The sequence below is a fragment of the Malurus melanocephalus genome, unplaced genomic scaffold (genome assembly GCF_030028575.1).
Source record: "Malurus melanocephalus ecotype Western Australia unplaced genomic scaffold, MMel_1.1 scaffold_638, whole genome shotgun sequence".
NCBI classification, from domain to species: domain Eukaryota; kingdom Metazoa; phylum Chordata; class Aves; order Passeriformes; family Maluridae; genus Malurus; species Malurus melanocephalus.
Window position 1 is genome coordinate 160,588 of NW_026623870.1, and position 20,584 is coordinate 181,171.

Below are 20,584 nucleotides of genomic sequence, written 5' to 3' on the forward strand. Positions count from 1 at the left end.
TCTTTTCCTCTTCCTCCTCTCCCTCCTGCCCTTTTCCCTCTCAGCCGTGAGACACAGAGGCAAAGGAGCTGCCGGGCAGGTAAAGGTCTGGCACTCCAGCCCCGGGAGGGACCGGGCCGGGGGTGAGCTGCGAGTGCTGGGGCCAGGGACACCCAGGRTGCTGCTGCTGTGAGGGAGGGGCAGCGCTGGCCCGGAGCTGCAGGTTTCTCTGCTGGTGCCAAAATTTGGAACAATTTTAAACACAATCTATCCTGGTGTCATTTGGTGCAGCAGACTCTGCCAAGATGTCCAAGGAGAAGCCAACTCCCAATGAGGACACCAGGGAGGAAACAACGCCAGATGAGAAATTTGGGGAGGAAACAACTCCTGATGAAGAATCTGGGGAGGACACAACTCCAGATGAGGAATCTGGGGAGAACACAACTCCAGATGAGGAATCCAAGGACAAGAACAGTTCAGGTAAAGGACTTCCCAAGTGAAGTCACGCAGGTGCCTGATCAGAACTCTGCCAGGCAGCCTGGCAGGCATTGGGGAGCTCCTGCAGCTTGGCCACCATCTTAAGAGCCACCATCTTAAGAGATGGGCTGGAGCAATGGGTGCCCCGAAAAAATGTGCATTGCAGGTGGGGCTGTGTTGGTGGTGGGTGAGCAATCGGGGCCTGGGCACCTGCCAAGTGCTTTGGGATTTGCCATGCTCCAGGAAGGGATTGCAGCGGGCAGCGTTTCCAGCCCTGCTCCCTCTGCCCCTGCACAGGGAGGGGCTGGCAGGGCTGTGGATGGGTTTGTTACGAGCTGGGTTTGATTCATCTCRTGCTGGTGGCAGGGGACAGACTGGGCTGACACGGGCCATGTGTGATGTGCTGTCCCGGGTTAGTGGGTGTGGTGGGCAGGACAGGGTGGGGCAGGACAGGGTGGGTGGGCACCCCGGGGTGTGCCCCTTCTCTCTTTCTCTCACGGGGGACAGCAGGACCCACCCCACCAGTGGCCTCTCCCCGGGGCCCTGCAGGGGCCGGGGGCAGATGAAGAAAGGGGGAAGCTGGAGGAGCTGCTGTYGGCACTGGGTCCCTGGCACAGGGTGCTCAGCCCTGCTCAGGGGATCTTTACTGTCCCTGTTCCTGTCCTTCCTGCCCTTCCTGCCATTTTCCTTCTCAGGGAAGAAACAAGAAACCAAAACAACTGCCACCGGAGCTGCCATTGGAGCCGCCATTGGAGCCACGGTGGGAGCAGGTGAGGGTCTGGCACTGGATGAGCAGCACTTGGGTTCAGTGCCCCCTCCCAGCCCCGTATGGTCCTGGGGACTGGGCTGCGGGCTGCAAGTACCGGGGTTGGGCAGAATTGGGGTGCAGGAGGAGTGGGTGAGGGCAGCCCCAGCCGCTGTCTGCAATTCCTCCTGTCCCACACTGCTCCTCTCCTGCCAGCCATGGGCTGTCCCCGTCCCTGCCACCCCCAGCCCTCGCTCCCCGCTCTGGTCCCGGGGTCCTTTTGGGGAGGCTGGTTCTGGTGCTGGTGCCAGGGGAGATTTGGGTCACAGAGAGCACCCTAACGCTGTGCTGTCCCCTCTGCAGCAGTGGCACTGGTTGGCATCCCATTGGTCATCGGCGCGCTGGGGTTCACAGGAGCTGGCATCGCCGCTGGCTCCATCGCTGCCAAGATGATGTCGGCAGCGGCCATCGCCAACGGTGGCGGAGTGGCTGCTGGCAGTACCGTGGCTGTGCTGCAGTCCATCGGTGAGTGGGGAGGGCAGGAGGCTGTCCTGGGATCATCCCYGTGGGAAGGAACACGGGGTTGTACCCTGGACTCGCTCTAGAGCCAAACCAGCCCTTTAACCCATCACTGATCTGAACTGCTCCAAACTCTCTTGGCTGTCCGTGCTCAGTGCTTGGTCCCTCAGCAGGCAGTCTCCATGCTCTTGGGTCTTCACACCTCGATGTGTCTTTGCAGGAGCTGCAGGTTTCTCTATTGGTGCAAAAATTGGGCTGACATCCGCCCTGAGCTCAGCTGGTGCAGGAACTGGTGCCTTACTGTCAAATTTGATGGAAAACTCCAACGAAGATATCTAAGTGGCAAACCCAAGAAAAAATAAGTCCGGTGATGATCACAAGGAGACAACTTCAGATGAGGAACCCAAGAGAAGMCAAGCAGATGCCTGATCCCAAGACCTTGCCATGCTGATAGCAGCTGCTGGGAAGCYCCCACAGACCCCTCAGTGCCTCACCTGTCCTTTGAAAAGCTTTSGATTCCCTCGAGTAATGAGTGCCCTGAAGCCAATAAAGACGCTTTGCCTGCAGTGTTGCTGTGGCTCTGGGGTGATGGTGGCATTAGAGGGTGACAGAGCACAGGGGATGTTCAGCCYTCAGGACTGACCTGCTCGCTGGTGGTGCCACCAATTCCCCTGCACTAAGTTTGGGGAAGGTGGGTGGTTACAGCCCACGCCACAGAACAAAAACAAACGGAACACCACATGGGAACCACCAGGTGTTGCTGTGCAGGTGATCAGCTGCAATTTTAACCATGGCTTAAAAGCAACTGAACCCTCCCCRTTTGAAATCTGTGAGATTCTGCATTTAAACTTAGATTCCCTCATACAGGAAAGGAGGATACATTCTTAGTAAGGTTAAACGTTTTTTAATTACTTTTCCAGAATACAGATACGATTGAAACAAAAACTATTTTTGGGGTCTCAATAATTCACTTATGAATACCATACATTGAACTCTATAAATTCTCATGTAAGAAAATGTCTGTTTAATACAGGTTATGATGCACTGGTGACCTAGTTACATCTTCTGAAGTAACACTTTGCAGTTTTATAGCACCTTTCATCACRGGGCTGCAAAGCACCCTACGGAATTCTGCCTCATAATGCCCAAACGAGGTAGGAAAGTCTGGCCAATTTACAGTGGGTACAACCGAGGTACAGATTGGAAGGGACAAGCTGTGAGGTGTCATYGATCCGACAGGAGTGATGGGAGTGTGCCCTGGAGCCCTGGCTGGGGGATGAGTTGGTGGCTTAGCTGGGGAGAAAGGCCAAGTGCCATCACTCTCTCCAAAGCTGCAGCCTGGCTCCCAGCAGGTCAAAAAGACTTTTTCAGATATCTCTGGCTCTTTGTGTTATAAATATGYAGAAGAGAGGATAAAAAGCCCAGGATCCACATACCCAAGGACCTTTGTTTATATATCCAAAGACAGACTGAGAACCGACACAACCAAGCTGGGCTGTGTGGCTTGTGCTGCCCACATCCACTTGGGTCTGCAGAGATTAAAACAGTGTCCTTGGGATTCATTTTGAGATTTGGGGTGTGATGCTCTGTCTGATTTCTCTGTTTCATTGTCATAAATTCCCTTCTCCCACCTGGCAAGTGAAAGTCAGGTATCCCAGGTCCTTGTTTCTTTAATAAAATTGAATCTCTGCTGAAAATCCATCAGCTTAGGGAATGYGATATCCAGGAGACATTTCAGTTCTGTGACCAGAGGAATCCCAGCTGCCTGAGTTCCTTTGAGCCTTTATGACTTTAAAAACCATTCTGCAACTGTGCAATGCTCCCTGAAGCAGAGCCAGCACYGCTGCCAGTGGCTGAGCATCAAGGACCTCCTCTGCGAGATTTTTGAATATAAAACCATGAATCTTAGAGACTTCATATTTATATTAGTGTTTTGCCTTGTACCATCAATTACCTGCCTGCCCAAGMACCTTCCCAGCACCTTGCAACAGCTCTTCTGCCACTTGCTCTTCCTGGCATGTYCAAAATCATTCCCTCAGAAATCACAACACAACAGAAAACTTCTGGAACACTTCTTGGGAGTGAAACAGAAGACAAACAGACAAGTTCTTACAGCTCTGAGGCTGGAAGAAGTTAGAGGGACTCTTTGTGCCAGTGGTCAGACTAAGTGAGTGATTTCCTCCTTAGTTTTAAAAAAAAACCACATGAAAAAGGGCTGGGATAAACTTTGTAACAAATGCAGTAATATTGTGTAAAACCATTTGATCCCCCCAGCATTTCCACACCAATTGCATCCTCCTGGGGAAGAGGCAAAAGTAGAGTCAGTCCTACGTGCCCAGCTCTGTGGTCTTGGGGCTGGACCAAAGGGATTTATTTCCCTGGAGCAGCTGAGCCCTGTAAGGCAGAGGAGGGATCCCATAGGGGCTCCTCTGTCACTTCACCCACTGCAGATGTRAAGTTCTGGCAACTTGAGGCAAGACCTGCAGCTCTCAGAGGCACAACACATCCATTTCAGTGCTCCCAAAATTCCTTCCAGCCTTTCTTTTCAGCAGTGGTCCATGATTTTTATACATTTTTGTTGCTTGTACACAGATACAAAAAAAACCCCAAAAAACCAACAGTAAATGCTCCGGAGCTCAACTGCTCAGAACTGATTTCTAACTTATCATCTTACAAAGCTGATGATGCTACAGGGGCAGTATTGCCAGGGAGCAGCTCTTTAATGAGGACAGCAAATCTTAATTTTGCCTCTGAARTGTTTAGAATGGATGACAGCTCGAGCAAGAATGGGGAGGAACCTGTTGTGCTTGAAGAGAGCAAAGCTCCAGCCTTGCTGAGCAYGGTAAGCATTTGATGCATGAGCATTTGTTCTGGGTTCTTTTGTTGTTAAGGCAACAGTGAAACCACTGCTCAAGGGACTGGGGAGTTACTGAGAGTGTTACCAAAAAAATCAACGACTTTATTGCTCATTCCTCTGAGTCACCTCTGTGAGCTCTGGCACTGAACCAGCAGCACACCTGGGGACACGTGACAAGRGACTCTGCTGCTGTTTTAAGTCTCTGAGGAGTTGGAAACTATTCCAGAGAAATCCTGGGGCATTTTTTTTTTAGTAGTAGTTGGCAGAGTAATTCCCAATATAATTTAACTTCCTTTTGCACCTAATTTTGTGGMTTTCAATGTGCCCCCAGATCCCTTCTTTAGTGAACCAAAGCCAGGGTGAAGCACTGARCACCTGCTGCACTGGGACCTGCTGGCATCCTGGTAGCAGGAATTTTTCTATTTTTCTTTCTCACACCCATCTTTATTGCTTCCTTGTCCACACTGAGATTACAGTTTGAAAAAAGACTGGATGTGACACTCAGTGCCATGGTCTGATTGACAAGCTGCTGTTAGGTTTCAGGGTGGACTCACTTATCTCAGAGATCTTTCCCAGCCCAGTTAATTCTGTGATTCAGAATTAAATGATACATGATAAAATCATTATATAGCATGAATTTAAAGAATTTAGAAGAATATGTCAATAAACATTGTCGTGTCCTCAGCAACTGAGTCAGAAATGTTGACTACAAACAAGTTTCTGTTCAGAATTTTGAGYCTGTGTGTATAATCTACAAACAGATATTAATCCTTCAAGGTAATCTTTCTTGTGCCAGTGTGAACTTCMTCTGGGCTGATAAGAAATCCCTGAAAAGGTATAAACAGCCCAGGCAGACCCTGGAAAATACAGACCATTGCCAAAGGGCCTGCAAGCAGGAGTGAAATTGAAACTGAAACTACTTACTGTGTTAATTATTACCATGGAACTGCAATGTCACACACATGGAACTCTCCTGTCACAGTCACCAAGTCAAAGGAGTTTACACAATGTTTAACAACTTTGTTTTCAGCCAGTGAAAATTCAAGTGATTTTGCTTTCCTTGATGGGAGAATCTAAAAGGCAAGTATCTTTCATTCTAAATATCCACAAAAAAACCTCTGTGAAAGTGTTCCCAGGCAAGAAATGGTGAGGATCTTCAGAGAAAGATGTATTTTCTTATAAGGTACAAATATCCCACGTTATTTTATGGGAATATTCCTGTCAATGTCTATTAAGGAACACTCAGCTGTGGGATTTTTTTTCACATCATCCCCACCCGAGGAGAGCCTGCCCTCATTGCTCATTCCTGGGGGTCAGGGAAGGGGGGAGCAGCCAAGGACAGGGTGCTGCACCCCCAAAAATGCCCAGAAAATGCAGCAATTCCTGGAGCCTCCCCTGTGCAGTGACACCTGGGTGCAGCAGACACACCTCGGGCCTTTCTAATCCCCTACAAACTGCTCTTTCCAGAATGGTTTCGTTTGCCTTGAACTTTCCCAATCCAAACCACTGTGCCTGCAATTTCACTGYTCAATGCAACAATGGGGAGGGGTAGATTGGTGTTCATGGAGCAATAACTGAGCCTGMAGGAGCATCCCTGAGCCTCTGAGTGCTGGGGAGTGGCCAAAATACCTCYCCTGGGAATGCCAGGCCAGGCCTGGGAGAAAGCAGAACCTTTGCTCAGAAACGACAGACACAGATGGGCTTTGGTCAGACAGAATCAGGGGCAGGTTTTACTTTTCACATAATTTTCTGTATTAAAAAATACATCAGTGAAATCTGTTACAGGCAGGGACAGGACTACCGAGTACACAACGTCAATAGACTACTTTCTGATTTTATTTTTGTTAAATTACTTTTGTAACTGCTAAAAAAATAATTAAAAAAMAAAACAAAAAAACCCAACCAAACAAAACAAAACAAAAAAAGGAAATATTATTCAAGGCTGTTGATTTTCATCTCTTGAAATTTTAGTGACAAGCTCAAATATCAGACCCCTGTTACAGAAGATGGATAACTGACCAGAGCTAGATAAAAACCATACAATTCTCTTCTTTAAAAATAGTTTGGGTTTCCAATGAATTTGTGACCACTGSTCATCAGAAACACACACCTAGAGCTTGAGAAAACAGAGATACAGACAGTATCTGACAATGTCCTGTCCTCTAAACAACACGTGGGAACTTTTCTCTTCCAAAAGACTCAGTAACAGCCAAACCTTAAAAAAAAAAAAAACACCTCTTTCAATTTCCAACACTATGACTAAATCTCTTTGGGTGGGGCGGGATAAAAACACACATGGTCATTTTCTACCACAGTTCTGTTGTCAGAAGTAATACTGCATCCTTTGTACAACACTGCCCGCGTTGCAAAGGTGGAAAGAGAAAGAGTTGTGTGTGTATTTCTGTTCGAAATGACAAAGCCCTCTCTAGATTTGCCTTACAAAATAATCAAAACCATAGGAGTAGGGAAAGAGGAGAAAGGAAAGCTGCCTTAAGGGAAATAAACTTTCCGCGCACCACAGTATTTGCTGGGTTATATGGACAGACTGCAGAGCTATTGGGATGGGGAAGGGGTTCTGCACAGAGCCCAGGACATCCCCCAAAAAGGTCACTCAGAAGTCTGACCTACAGCACCTCTTCCAACAGAGCCAGAGCTGGCACGAGCCYGGAGCCTGGCCTTGTGTGAGCAGTTAACAGCAGCCAGAGTTGTCCATTGGGATGGCCAGTGGCTCCTGCCTTCCTAATATTTGATCCCAGTTTCCAAAAAAAAAAAAAAATGATAGAAGTGTATGTGTAGGTGTATTTATAACGGAAGGTGTCTGTTTGTTTAAACCTCACCCCTTTCTCTCGTATCCTCTGGAAGAGCTCGAGGATCTCCACGTGTTCCTTGGCAGCAAGGGCTGCCATTCAGCAGGCTGGGAAGTCACCTGAGCCACAATCTAGCTCTCCATGCCCAACAGTGTGAGGGTAGATTTTATACAACCATTTTCCTTAAAAATATCCCACAACTTTAAAAAATCCTAAACAGATAAAGGATTTATGCACCACTCCAACAGGTGAGTTCCACTTGGATTTGTTCTGASGATTGATCGGTGCCACAGGAGGTTGGGATTTGCAGCTTACACAGCTTGCTTCCTTCCAGTTCCAGTTTGTACATCCACTGTGGTACAAAATCTGCCTGTAGGTGACATTATCTTGGCTTATTTGATACACATTTTCCRAAGGCTGGACGTATTCACATTTTGGTGCTTCTGATGTGTACTCAAAGGAAAATACCCCACTGCAGTTAGTCTGATAACTCAATATCAGAGTCCTCTGATTTGACTTTGGCAAGTTCTTCATGTACCTCCCTCACCATAAGAATCCTTGTTAACATGATGTCCAAGGTTCCTGGGTCTATTGGCAATGTGGAATACCACATGGGGCTGTTGGGAACACAGGAGCGCTCGGGCTGCAGGTAAAACACATCACTCCTCTGCTTCACGCTTTCAGAACTGCCAAGGGAAAGGAAACAGGAGTTAGGAACGCTGGGTGGCACTTAAAATCTTACCAAAAGTTGAAGAGAGAATCAGCAAGGAATCAAAGTTACATTGAGATGGCAACACTGGCTYCCCATTCCACTTAGGGAAGAGTTAAGTTGTTTCCAGGTCACTCAGCAATAGTTGCTTATAAAGAAACAAAGAAAATCAGAGTAATTTCTTCCCAGCAATGGTTCTTTAGGGTGTCAAGGAAGGTAAGAAGAGGRAGAGAAAGCAGCAASCACAGCTGCAGGCYKGTCTCTGCCTCAATAATGGGATATTTGTAGTGAGCTCAGTAGGTACATTTYTGAAGGTGATTTGTCTGAGTTTCAGCTGACACTAATGAGATGCTGTTTCATTTTRCATGTGCATTTTCTTTGAATTGAGAAGAACATCATCTTCCACCTGCTCAAGGATCTAAGTGAAATTTATATAGAAAGAGGACAGAAAAATGATTTGTGTCTGTGTCCTTGCTATAGTTGCYTTTCTAACTCCTAAATACAAGTTAATCTCACATCTCAACAGGCAAATATTTTTTTAGGAGTTTTACCTAATTCACGCTTCTCCTACACTCTTTCACAAGGAACATGATGTTCCTTGGGTATTAGTTACAATCTCCTCATAAGAAGGGGTGGTGTATGGGAATTAAGGCAGGTGGTAATGGTGGTAATGCCCCCAGTTTACATTTACACCAAAGAATTTTTTATTTAAGGACTAGATCTTTGTCTGTAATTCTGCTCTTGACTCAACACCAGTGGCAATAAAATCTGTTTGGGGGGGTCTCAGCAGTGCTGCTGCTGGAATTCCTGTTCCACTCACACTGAGGGATTGGGAATTTGGGAAACACAGCACAGGCACAGAGGGTCTGAGTGGATTCCTTGCCCAAATGCCTGCTCTAGTTTACACACAGATCAAAACTCAAGTTCTCTGTCACTTACCATTTTGATAAGTAAAATTCATAAAGTCGGACTGGACACCGCAGGGGATTATCTGTGTTTTCAGCCATTTCCACTGCTGTTGGAACCTCCTCATCTTCACTGCGTTTCCTTTTGCCTACTGATAATTTATCTGGATACACAAAAACGGCATCACAGAAGTTCAGAGAAAAGCAGCACCTTCAAGAACAAGGCCTGATGTCTCAGCCCAGCACCCAGTGGTGACTCTGTGACACCCAACCCCAGTCCTGGAACTGCTTCTGTCAGAGTCACCATCCAACTGTGGCCACTTGGAGTGATTTGCCAGGTGGCCAAAGGACTGCACATCCTACAGTCTGTCCACAGCTCAATGCTTATCTAGAAAATCCACAAGAACTTGCAGGAAAATGTCAAGGATTTGATTTCAGCTTTTAAAGCAGAATTCACATAATGCACTGGAACTATGAACTGAAGAATCCAATAGGATCCCAAATGCCAAGATTATTTAGAACAATAATTTGTGTATATTTGCCTCTGAGTGCAAGCCTCTAAAGGCTGTTCTCCACTGGGGCTGCCTGGTCTGYTCCCCACACAGACCCAGAATAAATACGGGAATTAAAGAGACACAATAAAGGTCTGGAACTCAAAACTCCAAAATTATGAAGTGCTGAGAAAAGACTTCAGAAAAGGCCTTTAAATCAGTTAATAAAGCTTTATGCAAACTGAGAATGTTACAGAAGACTAGTAAACAAATTTGCAGCCAAATCTGTGACACCTCCTTTGTCAGTTTTTCCTGAGTGCCTTGGATCATTCAGAATTTCTCTTTAAAGCAGTGAAAAATGCTGCAAATGTACAGGATAACAGCACWTGCCTCTGAACTTACTCTGCTTACTGCAGTACATATTTGTTCTCCCCAGAACAAATTTTTAAAAGAGTAGCAGACAATACAAAATCACAGAATTCTTCAATTTTGTAATTCAGACAGCACAAATGTGACTGCCCAAACACCAACAATCAGAGAGCACTCACCTGATTCTACCTCTTGTTTTTGAAAGGGTGGGAAAAAACGTAAATATGTCATCTTAGTATTATACTTCAGAGTTCGGGTGCGCCTCATAACATGGGCAAAGGACAGTTTCAGGTGCTCACTGACATTCTTTAGTTGGAAGTATTTGGTGTTGAAGAATAGAAGGGTGTTCAATAAAACGATGGGGGAATATGCACCCAGCTGCTTACACTCCCACAAATGTTCCTCTTCAATTCTTGAGAACATATAACCTACAAAGAAYGGGCAAGGGAAAATGAAAATAGTTATTTATGTGTATAAATCCTCTTTCAGTTAATCTCTATTAATGAACCACATTTCAGATCAAATTCACACCTATCGTCAGAAATTGTAATGCAATAAAAGAAAGCTGCATGCACAAACCTAAGAGCATGGAGAACCAAGCTGTGGAACTCCATGGTCTCCCAATACTTGAAGAAAAGGATATAAAGGAACTGCAGACACCACCAGATTCTCCCTAAATTTTAATTTCACTGTATGAAACCACAGTCAGCCAAAAGCAAAAATGTGTAATCCCTACAACATGGAGCATGAGTTTATAATGTCCTATTTTATGTATAAATAGTCCATTATTGTAAGTCAGTTAGGAAAGGAAGAGACAGGGGCTTGGAAAAAAATTGTTGTTAAAAAAAACTACACTGTGTGCAACAAACTATATGTAACTGGATTATTTCTGTATTAAATGAAAAGTTCATTTTTCTAAATGAAGTCATCTGTGGAGTTGCCAACATTATTCAAGTTTCACTGATACTCTGGAAAAGATGCTGTGTACTCAGAGAGCTGGTGTCCAGCTCTGTAAACCACATAATCAGGCCTGAAAACCAATTAAAAGTATCTGCAGAATTTGGGAAATCTTAATTTGGATTTGGGACAAGATTCAAATGATTTGCTAATGTGACCCTCAAACTCGCCAGGAGTATCTCCAGCACTAAGAGGCAAATACCAGTGCAACTGTGCACAGTATTTGCAGTAACTCATCTCAAATACTACATTCAATTCTGGCTCCTTGAATTAAAAATTAAAAAAAAAAAAGTGTTCAGTATTAGAATGGGAATCCTTTCTTTCCAAGGATTGATCAGAGGTAAAGAGCAGACTRAGGTGGGAGCCTCAGAACACATTCTCTTCCTGGCCCTGAGAAAACATTGATTTATGATACAGTTTTGTCATGCAGCTACACAAAACAAAAGAATTGTCCTACCATTTGGAAGAATTGTAGGTTCCCAGATTTTCAAAAGTTTTGTAAGTTCAATCATAAACCTGGAATAGGGCTCGGTGAAAATGTTGTCTATTCTACCATTCTCAAACAGGTACTACAAGAGAAAAAAAACAGGAAGACAAACAGTTTGTGATTTTAAAACATTGCAGAGAAAATACAGGACATCAGATTCTTTTCCTTTTGTAGATCCCAGTGTCTTATGGGGTCAAACACTTTGGTAAAATCTCCAGTAAAACAGCAAATCAGATTTTCTGCAGGGACTGGGACCCCTCCAGTATGAAAGGAGAGATGTAGACAAGAATAATAGTTACTATTTCAAACTCTAGAGCTGTTTTCTGCAAAACTATCTCTCTCTAAATATTAAATATTCTTGAGTTTGCCTATAAAAGCAGAATAATTATTGAGTATTTTCCTGTTAAAAAAAAACTTCACAAGCTAATACCTCCTGACAAGAGACACAGGCTGCTGAAATTGCTCAACTTGCAGCATGAAGAAAAAAAATGTCCTTAAACTCGTCAAGCAGCAGTTTAAAAAGTTTTCTATAAGTCTGGAGTGTGTGTAAATATAAAAAAAAACTGTAACAGAAAAATTACTGATACCCCCAATAACTTGTCAATGGCATTTTGACTTTTAACCTTTCTACATTTTTTCCAAGCATAGCCAGGAAAAAAAAAATTAAGATAATCCCATGTCTAATTAAATAGGTTTAATGTTATAAGAAGTTTTTGATTCTATCTCAAAATGACTGCTTCAGAACAGGACCAAGCAGGCTGTACTGAAAAATAAACCAGAACAGAAATACATTGAACATTGAGTTTAAAACAGAAATTAGTGTTATTCTAAGCTTGTACTGTTACTGTTRCAAGGCAGGTAGTAAGGACTTACTATGTTATTGTTTATATTCACTAATTACAATGCAATTATTCCCAATGACTTTTTTTTCTGTAAATATTGCCAACACAACAGGTATCTGTCYTATCACCAAGAATCTTTCCTGGGCAATCTCTTCCATGTAAATTTATACACTGGAACAGCATTGGGCAATTATTTTAGATCGAAACCATTCCATCCTAAAATAAGTATTTCTGAGGAGCAAATCTTTCCTACACATTAAAAAATAATCAAAAAAGTTCCAATACAAATATCTGTGTCTAGGTAGAAACACTCAGTCCCCGCATTACATTGCTGTAAGGACAGAAGAACCTGGTCATTTTGACCATAAAAAAATCCAGAAGAATGAGTCATACATGGCACTAAGGYAAGCAAAAAAACACAAAAAAGAGACATTCCTGCCTCCTCCATAAACCCCAAGGTGCTGTGTGGCACTGTGGATGTCMCATAAGTAACCAGGGCAAGTTCTGTGTGTTCTCAGCAGTGCCCTAATTCCCAGAGTTACCTGCTGAATTCCAAGGCACAAATATAAGATGCTGTCAGGGTCGTATTTTTCTCCATTTGGTCTCCGCACCTCTTGAATAAACTGGCACAAGCCAAAACTCAGCTCAGCAAATGTGCAAGAGAGAATGTCCTCCTTGAGCTTCACAGGATGAACTGGGGCCGAGACAATGATTAGAAAAAWTCATTCAGCACATTGAATCTTCACACATTCCTTATTATTTCATGTGGGCAGAACTCCTAAATTCCAGTCTCATACATGAGCTACCCCACAGGATTAAATGGTGAACTCTTTCCTATCTGCTGGCTGAGAATTGAATGATTTGGCCAATAAAACCCAGACCAGCTGCATGAGCAATCAGTATAAATGTTACAGCAAGTCCTGAGGYTGCAGGAATTTAGAGCTCAGACATGGAAATGTTTGGGAATCTGCTGAACCCAAAATGTGGGATGGCAATGGCTGCATGAGGCAGTCTGGTGTTGATAAATGGGTTTTACCCCTCCAGCTGCACTCAGGGGAGTGAGACACTCACCCAAGTGAGAGAAAGACCTCAAGTATTTCCTAATAGTTCTGGACATGAGTTGAGTGCAGCTCATCCAACTTCTTAAAGGAAAAAGGAAGAGTTCAATGGGACATGCAGGGGGGTTGGAAAGGGAAGCAGAACAACCAGGAACTGATTGATCAAATGATCTGCAATGAAATTACAGATACTTGGATACTCCACACCTCAGATCTGCCCTCTTGGGAATCAGCAGGGGATCCTTCTCAGAGTGGGCACAGTTTCCAGGAAATGACAGCAATATTTACTTCCTTAGCCACAAGATGAAAACATAGTAACTCATGTGAATACTCCACTACTGGGAAATAAACCCCAGCTGTTCTCACGGAATGAMAACAAAAATTCCAAATAAGAGATGAAAAAACAGATCTCATCCTAACTAGAAATTTTCCCTTTGGGGTTTTTCTTATGTAAGTCCTGCCATGCTTAAATCTTTACATTGCACAAGTATTTATTATGGATTACTCTCTTCTCCACCATCCTCAAAGAGCTCAGTTCTATTTCTAACTTAAATTCTCTGCTTGACYCTGAAAATTTGCCCACAAAACTCAGTGCAATGATCTAAGATCTGAGACCAGGGAAAAGGGGAATTAGACACTGCCAAATCCCAGGACTGGTGGACGCTTTTGTAAAAAAAAAGTAAATAACTAATCATTGGAAAAATATATTTAATTGTCATTATTATCTATAACCCCAGTGAGACATGAGGAACAATCAAGTTAGCTCCAGGCAGGTTGCAAGAAAGAAAGGGCAGACTTTTGGAATGTTTTTTTCCATCTGTGAAGCCTCGAAATAAGGTTAAGATTTTCAGGGTGGATCACACCATTTTTTTACAGCAAACAGTTTGCTGACCAACAAATACTTTGGGAATGTGCCAGCTATAGATAAAATGGTTGGGGCCAAGCTGGTGTTGTCAACTTAGAATTATGGCCTGATAAATCTGTAATTTCATGGTTCTGTAATAGCCCAGAAAAGCTCTGCAGCTGCATAAAGCATCTGTGCTACAAATGAAGAATTACTATGTRCTAAGGAAGGTGAAGTGGAGATTTRAAGACTCTTTTTAAAGGAAACAGATCAATTAAAGCTATGATTTTTAAATGCACAGAAAGATGCAAGACAGAWTTCCATAAAATCTGTTCTCTACCCATGGGTATTGTAAAACTTATTTGAACAATGAATTAATCCAAGTCCTCTTCAACTAAGTATTTATGTTACAACTGAGAGACAAATTTACCTGAAAACTTTAGGTCCCCTTGTTCCTCCTGTGCATTTTTCCATTGGACCCAGTTTTTCCAGGCATTTACCCCATACATGTACTTTAGGGTCATCCCAGAAACAGAGCAGCCAGGGTAGGAGCCCTGCATCAGATTCCGGGGCTCCACAGCAACTACAGACTTCTTCCGTCCCTGCAGGCAAACAAACACATCCAAAGAAAGCAGCATTTAATCAGCTCCTCATCTGTGGGTGGTTAGAATAGTGCAGGCAATGTTGTTATTTCAAAATGTAAGGRATCTGTGTTCCAGAAGTGCTTCCTTACCCGTCTTTTTGGCTGTGGGAAGCCATCCCTGTGTCTCCGTCTYGCCCGTGAACGTGAATGTAAAGCCGGTCCTTTGCTGAGAGGGTCAAATGAGTCTGAAGTCAAATCAACACCATGAAGAGTTTAATCACATGATTTAGCAGCCCAGGTAGAAGTGTCACTGTCACTGAGTACTATGGGTCACCTTACAGATGACAATCACACTTGTACATTCAAATAATGCTGACATTCGACTAATTMAACAATCTGTGCACTTGCTTTATAAAGAAAGTAAATTCTCCATAGGGGAAAAAGACTTCTTCATTTTTGGGAAAAACCCCAAAACAGTGGGTTTATTTATTCAGGCAAATATGATCCTCTCCACCACTCACATGGATTATACCCAGGGACACAAAAGTGATTATTTCAAAGGAGTCAAGCAAGGCTCCCTGCTGCTCCTGTCAGGGGTTCTGCAGAATGCTGCCTTTAAAGACAGCAGTAGTGTTTTTAAAATAGTAATTTTCAGTAGACCTGACCAASTATTGCAGCTTTAAACATCCAGTGTCACCACATGAAAATACATAAGCAGGCTGCTGGCACAATGCTSATGCAGAAAATCGTGTGTGCTTTTATAAAACAATGACATTTTCCTTCACATTACACCAACCTGATGGGAAATCTGCCTCCAGGTCCTGTTCCACTTCACCTTTGGAGAATGGCTTGAGCTCTGGATCAGGTTCTGGCAGGGCATTGGATCGTAAGGCGTAGTGATTCAACTCCTCCTCCCAACTGTGGGGAGTGGACACTGCTTCTGATTCCAGATCTCCACTGTACGTGCTGCCCTGGTCTGCAATGAGAGGGATCACAGGGATTATGTGCCACAGGAAAGGCAGAACMAGGAGTTTGCATGAAAAGGTGAAGCAGGATTAAAATTCATTTGCAAAATAAAAAGTCTGACTGACCTTTCTCAAATATCTTGGGGTCCAGGAAGAGCTCGTGCTCAGATGTTTGAGATCCTTTAGAAAAAGAAGGAAATTGGTATCTACACATGACTGACAGCTTGCACAACTAATATAAAATACTTTGAACARCAAAAACCTGTGTATTACATCCTAAATTGAACACACATGCTGTGTCTTCTCCTCCACTGGAGTTCTCCTAACAACTTTCTACCTTGGTCATGTGTTGCAGGGGAAACATGAATGCAGAACTAACATAGGTTTGCTTTTCCAAAGGCTTCCATCCCTCCCTGTTTGTCATTTGAGTCATCTGTAGACTAGTAAAGTATTTTGTTAATCTCTTTCCAGCTTGTTCCACTTTTATTACATGGGTTGCTCACTATCCAACACAGTCTGATCTTCCTGATCCTTCAAGAATCCTCCATAAAAAGCCTGATAGGAAAATACTATTTTAAAGAAGCTGCTCTGTCTTCTTGATTTTGACTCCTCTTTCTAACACTACCTGTTTGTSTCAACACAAGTCAAATCAGCATCTCGGATCAGGGAAAGGGAAATTTCTGTGGTGAGAGCACCTTCACCTCACTGCATTTCATTTCCCCTTTAAAATCACCACCTACCACCRTGAGAATGTGTTTTTTCTCTCTCTGCATCTTCTGCAATCATTTCTGCCATCTGAAGGAGATCAGCTTCAAATGGATTAATGGACATCTTTTCCTTGTTTTCCTGAATATTTTCAATGATCTTATCAGCATTATCTGGGGTAGTTGGGATGAGCATGGGAACTGGTACCTATGGAACATGGGGAAAATATCAAAACATATTTAGGGGTGAAGGGAAGCAGCAAACACACAAAAGAAGTCCCTCTCATTTAATCTTAAATATATTTTAGGACTACTAAAATGAAGTTAAAAATAACTCCAAACAGACAGCTCTGTACTCTCCCTACAAACTGCTGTTTTTGTGGGATGATGTTTAACCAAACAGGATGCAAAAAGGAGGGAAATGGCTTCAAGGACTCCAAATAGCACTTGCATGACCAAACACAACACCCAGTAACTGTGCTGGGGTGTGCTGGACACACAAAAAAAAAGCCTGTAAACCATTGATTTCTGTTATGAACATCAGCATAACTTACAGGTACTGGCATCCCCAGGGGAACTGGTGTGTACTGGGTGTAGAGGTGGAGGGGCACTGGCACAAACACTGGTACAGGAACAGGTACCACAATGATCTGGGGTTGAGWTTCTCCTTCTGTTATATCAAAAACAAAACAAACCAAAAATTGTTGGAAAATAGCATACAATAACCCAAAAACTAGTTAAGGTTTTACAATTCTTTCAAAATTACTCTCTATTACATAAATCATGTATTATTTTCTCAACTGCAACACAGACAATTCCAACAGGGGCAAGAGATCAGACACCCACCTGTCTGGCATTCTTTGTTTTGTGTGTGAGGTTTGCACGAGGTGGCCTTAGTCTGGGTGATTGGCTTGCACAATAAAGCTTTGTTTTTCAGAAGCCTGGGTGGTTTTGATGATGGGAGCTTTAGGGCATCTGTTTGGGTACTTGCCTGTTTGGAAAACACAAATGAGGGCAGAGTCAGTATTGGTTTGAAGGATAACATAAGACTAGAGTTTGTTCTCTGCAATGGGAGGTTGAACAATTTAAAACTCAATTTGTTGATAAAAATGATAATTGAAAAAACTACTGCAAAATAAGCTTGCTAATCTATTCGGTGCTTTCTGGTCTCCATCTCAATTTATTCTGATCCAACAATAATTGTTTAAAGCTAATTTTGCTAATAAAGCTAATTTTGTTAACAGTGCTATGAACAAATTTGCAATAGTATTTGGTTTCTGTAGTCAAATAACTGCTACAAACTTTTGACCTTGGAATCTTACTGATGGCAGACATATAAAGAGGAATTATGTTAAGATCCTTTTGATGACTGAAAGTCTGGCTGATACAGACAGCCATAAAATGGAGCAAACTAATGTGAAACCACTGAAAACAAATAAATGTAAAAAACAAACACCAATGCTGGCAGMAGCAGTATCATTTCCTGATTACACACAAACTGACTATTCATGCTTGTTYTAATTCCTTGTCCTGCTAACTGCAATTTTCAGTCATGCATTCAAATTACAGGATCTATTTCAAGAGGGAAAACTCATACTCTAATCCATAAGTGACACTCYAGCTAAAAGCAAAGCTGTCAGTCTTCCAGAATCTAAAGCTACATAAAAACATCTCTGTATTTTAAAAGAGTTGCAAGATGTTACACCACATACCTCAAAGAGCTCAAGAATAAGAACTCTAAGAGTTATTCCCAGGTAAGTGGTGACAGTGGTTTTCCCCACAGCTCTGTTACCACACTACCAGSGAGTGGGGAAGGAAAATGAAGATGCAGAACCTTGGTCACATCAGTCCCAGCAGCCCAGGCTGGTCCCCTCCTCCTGGGCTGGTCCTTTTGCCATCCTATCCCACTTCAGGGCACAAAAGGCAGGCTCGAGTGCAGAAACCACACATGAATTACTCGAGCACCAGACAACTYAAGAGCTGCAATCTGGCAAGTTTTGCCTTAAAACATCCAATCTGTCAGCAGACACAGTAAGACTTTTGTACCATGTAAGTTCTATCTATTTTTAAAAAAGCATCTGCAAGCTGATGAATTTTAAACTCCAATCAAAAATTAGTTACAAAATGATGGCGTCATATCCTTGGGTACTTTACTTGTTCTTGATATAAAATGGGCAAAATTGAGAAAAGTCTCTTRTAAAACTTACATCTCCTATTGTTTTTGCTGTCACAGTAGGGACTGCACCTGTGAAAGAAAAAAAACATACAATAACACGTCTACTTATCATCAAGGACCGTAATCCATATTCTGCCAAGGTCAAGAAAAAGAATTCCAATTAAAACTCATTCCCTGATGTATGTACATAAATTTAAGTCATTATTTATACCTAGATAAAGGAAGGACAAACGCAACCATCTGCACTGATGTGAAGCATAATGAAGAAGTGGCCGTTGTTYTCAGYAAAAAATAAAATCCCTGAGCAAATATAAATGTTCAGGAATAGAGATGTACAAGTACAGGCATYGTATTCAGCTGCCTTACCCTGTAAAACATTGTTGGAGTTAACAGTAGGCTGGGCAGCTGGGGTGCTTGCAAGGGACACCACGTTTGCTATGACAGGGGTTGAGTCCTTTCTTAAAGAAGGAGGGCCTGAGGAGGAGGCTGGTGCCATGGAAAGGTTTGCTGGACACAGTGGACAGAAGAAAATGAGAATAAGCAGTAAGATAATTTAGAAAAAAAGCATTTCTGAAACAACACCCACCCTACAGATCTGTCTCCAGATGAAAGAGGCTGCTGTGAGAAAGGGATGAGGTGTCAAGCTGCAGCATTTCAGTTTAAAGAGGAGCTGGTTCCACAAGCAAATCAAGCAAGAGGGGAAAAGAGCTCCCATCAATGTAAGCAGCAGATGTGCACCAAGCTGAAAAGCTGAAAATGGCCTACTGTACACTAAAAATTTTAATATCTTATTGGTTTTGGGTACTTTACTCTTGCGGCCACCATCACTCAGTGGGAGATTGTGCTCCCCTTTAGGATCAGTGATATTCCTGCCTTTTGTTTCCCTTTCTCTTCCTGCCTTTGTGGGCCTTTCATCCCTTTTTGTCTCATTCCATATAGAAACTCACAGCTCCTATTCCTTTGGGCTTCATTCCCATCCTCATTTCCATTCCACCTGCTCAAGGAAACAGCTACAGCACTTGTTACSCTTGGGATTGATACTTCCCAAGAATAAACATTTAATGCACAGAAATGGGAACTCTTCATTTGCCTACAGACTGTACAGAAGTGGCTGGTTTAAGTGCATATTTGGGAATTGTACTTAAAACCATTAAGTCTACTCATTTCACCACTTGACTGTTTTTGTTAAATGACTATTAGCATTCTACTRTATCTTCTAAGTRTTATGAAGACAAGCTTGATATTYAATGTGTCTTCACTGGGTATCAGTACMTTTTACCCCAATGAAWCAGGCCTTTGTTTCATGAAAGCAACTGAAAAGGAAGTGCTTTTGCTTCACCTTCTTTMAAATGCATTTGGTATGTGAAGCAATTGCATTTCATACCTGCAGAATTTTGAAATTGTCACSAGTAAGAGCGACCTAAACCTGAACCCACTCAATAGCAACAGACAAGCTCTCCAGTAGAAGACAGATCTTAAAGAGTTCGTTGAAGTGAGTTTRCAGACAAACATCCACATCACTACCCCCCCATCCAAAGGAAATACCATCCCCAGCCTGCTTTACCTGTGTTGTTTGGGAGTGGAGGGTCAGAAGCACCTTGCTGTTTACAGAACAACAGTATACAAAGCAGATTGCAAAAATGCTTTATCTCCCCTTGCCATTTTATGGACTCGTTGAGTTTACCTTGTCTCTTACAACCATCACACTTTGCCATCTAGGGAAACAGAGTGAGGGAGAAATTGAACACATTTGGAAACACCAACAAGGGGTATGTATATAAAAACCTCTTCTAGAGGATGTGAGAATATTGCTTACCTGGTAAAACAAAACTGTGTATTTAGACATGCAATCCTCTGAACAAAATTCCTCCATTTTCCCCCCAAAGAGATTCTGGACCAGTTTGGGGGTAGTTTGTAAACAGTAACTGCACATTTTACAGTGGGTTCCCCAGCGCTTAGACAAGTCGTGTTTATAGAGCAGTTTACAAACTAAAAGAAAACAGAAAAAAACATCCTTTAATACCAAAATGAAAATCACTCAGCACTTCTAATTCCTGGATTTAGTGATGTCTGTAATAATTCATTGAAACATACKATTAAAATCTAAAGT

General features: G+C 42.9%; 2 protein-coding genes across 9 annotated transcripts in view; one reads left to right on the plus strand and one right to left on the minus strand.

Annotated features, from left to right (window-relative positions):
• Positions 1–2,287, plus strand: part of LOC130583893 (interferon alpha-inducible protein 27-like protein 2A) — a 5,189-nt gene extending 2,902 nt beyond the window's left edge. Inside the window, exons 1-5 of one of the 5 annotated variants that reach the window (XM_057383537.1) lie at positions 52–79; positions 271–459; positions 1,152–1,226; positions 1,565–1,726; positions 1,941–2,287. In XM_057383537.1, coding sequence (XP_057239520.1) covers positions 285–459; positions 1,152–1,226; positions 1,565–1,726; positions 1,941–2,059 — 531 coding nt within the window. In that variant the 5' untranslated portion in view covers positions 52–79; positions 271–284 and the 3' untranslated portion in view covers positions 2,060–2,287. Of the gene's footprint in view, positions 1–51; positions 80–270; positions 460–1,151; positions 1,227–1,564; positions 1,727–1,940 lie in introns of those variants that run through there. The other 4 variants (XM_057383539.1, XM_057383534.1, XM_057383535.1 and 1 more) reach the window with 4 other exon arrangements.
• Positions 2,288–4,334: 2,047 nt separating this feature from the next.
• The window catches only part of ZMYM4 (zinc finger MYM-type containing 4), a 41,683-nt gene continuing 25,433 nt past the window's right edge, over positions 4,335–20,584 (minus strand). For 3 of the 4 annotated variants that reach the window (XM_057383508.1, XM_057383511.1, XM_057383510.1), the window contains 16 exons: positions 20,291–20,463; positions 20,039–20,189; positions 18,841–18,981; positions 18,506–18,543; positions 17,145–17,289; positions 16,853–16,968; positions 16,335–16,506; positions 15,721–15,774; positions 15,426–15,605; positions 14,780–14,874; positions 14,477–14,648; positions 12,687–12,838; positions 11,273–11,384; positions 10,038–10,286; positions 9,033–9,162; positions 4,335–8,070 (listed from right to left, as the gene is read on the minus strand). In XM_057383508.1, the coding sequence (XP_057239491.1) occupies positions 7,863–8,070; positions 9,033–9,162; positions 10,038–10,286; positions 11,273–11,384; positions 12,687–12,838; positions 14,477–14,648; positions 14,780–14,874; positions 15,426–15,605; positions 15,721–15,774; positions 16,335–16,506; positions 16,853–16,968; positions 17,145–17,289; positions 18,506–18,543; positions 18,841–18,981; positions 20,039–20,189; positions 20,291–20,463 (2,288 nt within the window). In that variant the 3' untranslated portion in view covers positions 4,335–7,862. The remainder of the gene's footprint in view (positions 8,071–9,032; positions 9,163–10,037; positions 10,287–11,272; positions 11,385–12,686; positions 12,839–14,476; positions 14,649–14,779; positions 14,875–15,425; positions 15,606–15,720; positions 15,775–16,334; positions 16,507–16,852; positions 16,969–17,144; positions 17,290–18,505; positions 18,544–18,840; positions 18,982–20,038; positions 20,190–20,290; positions 20,464–20,584) is intronic. The other variant, XM_057383509.1, reaches the window with a different exon arrangement.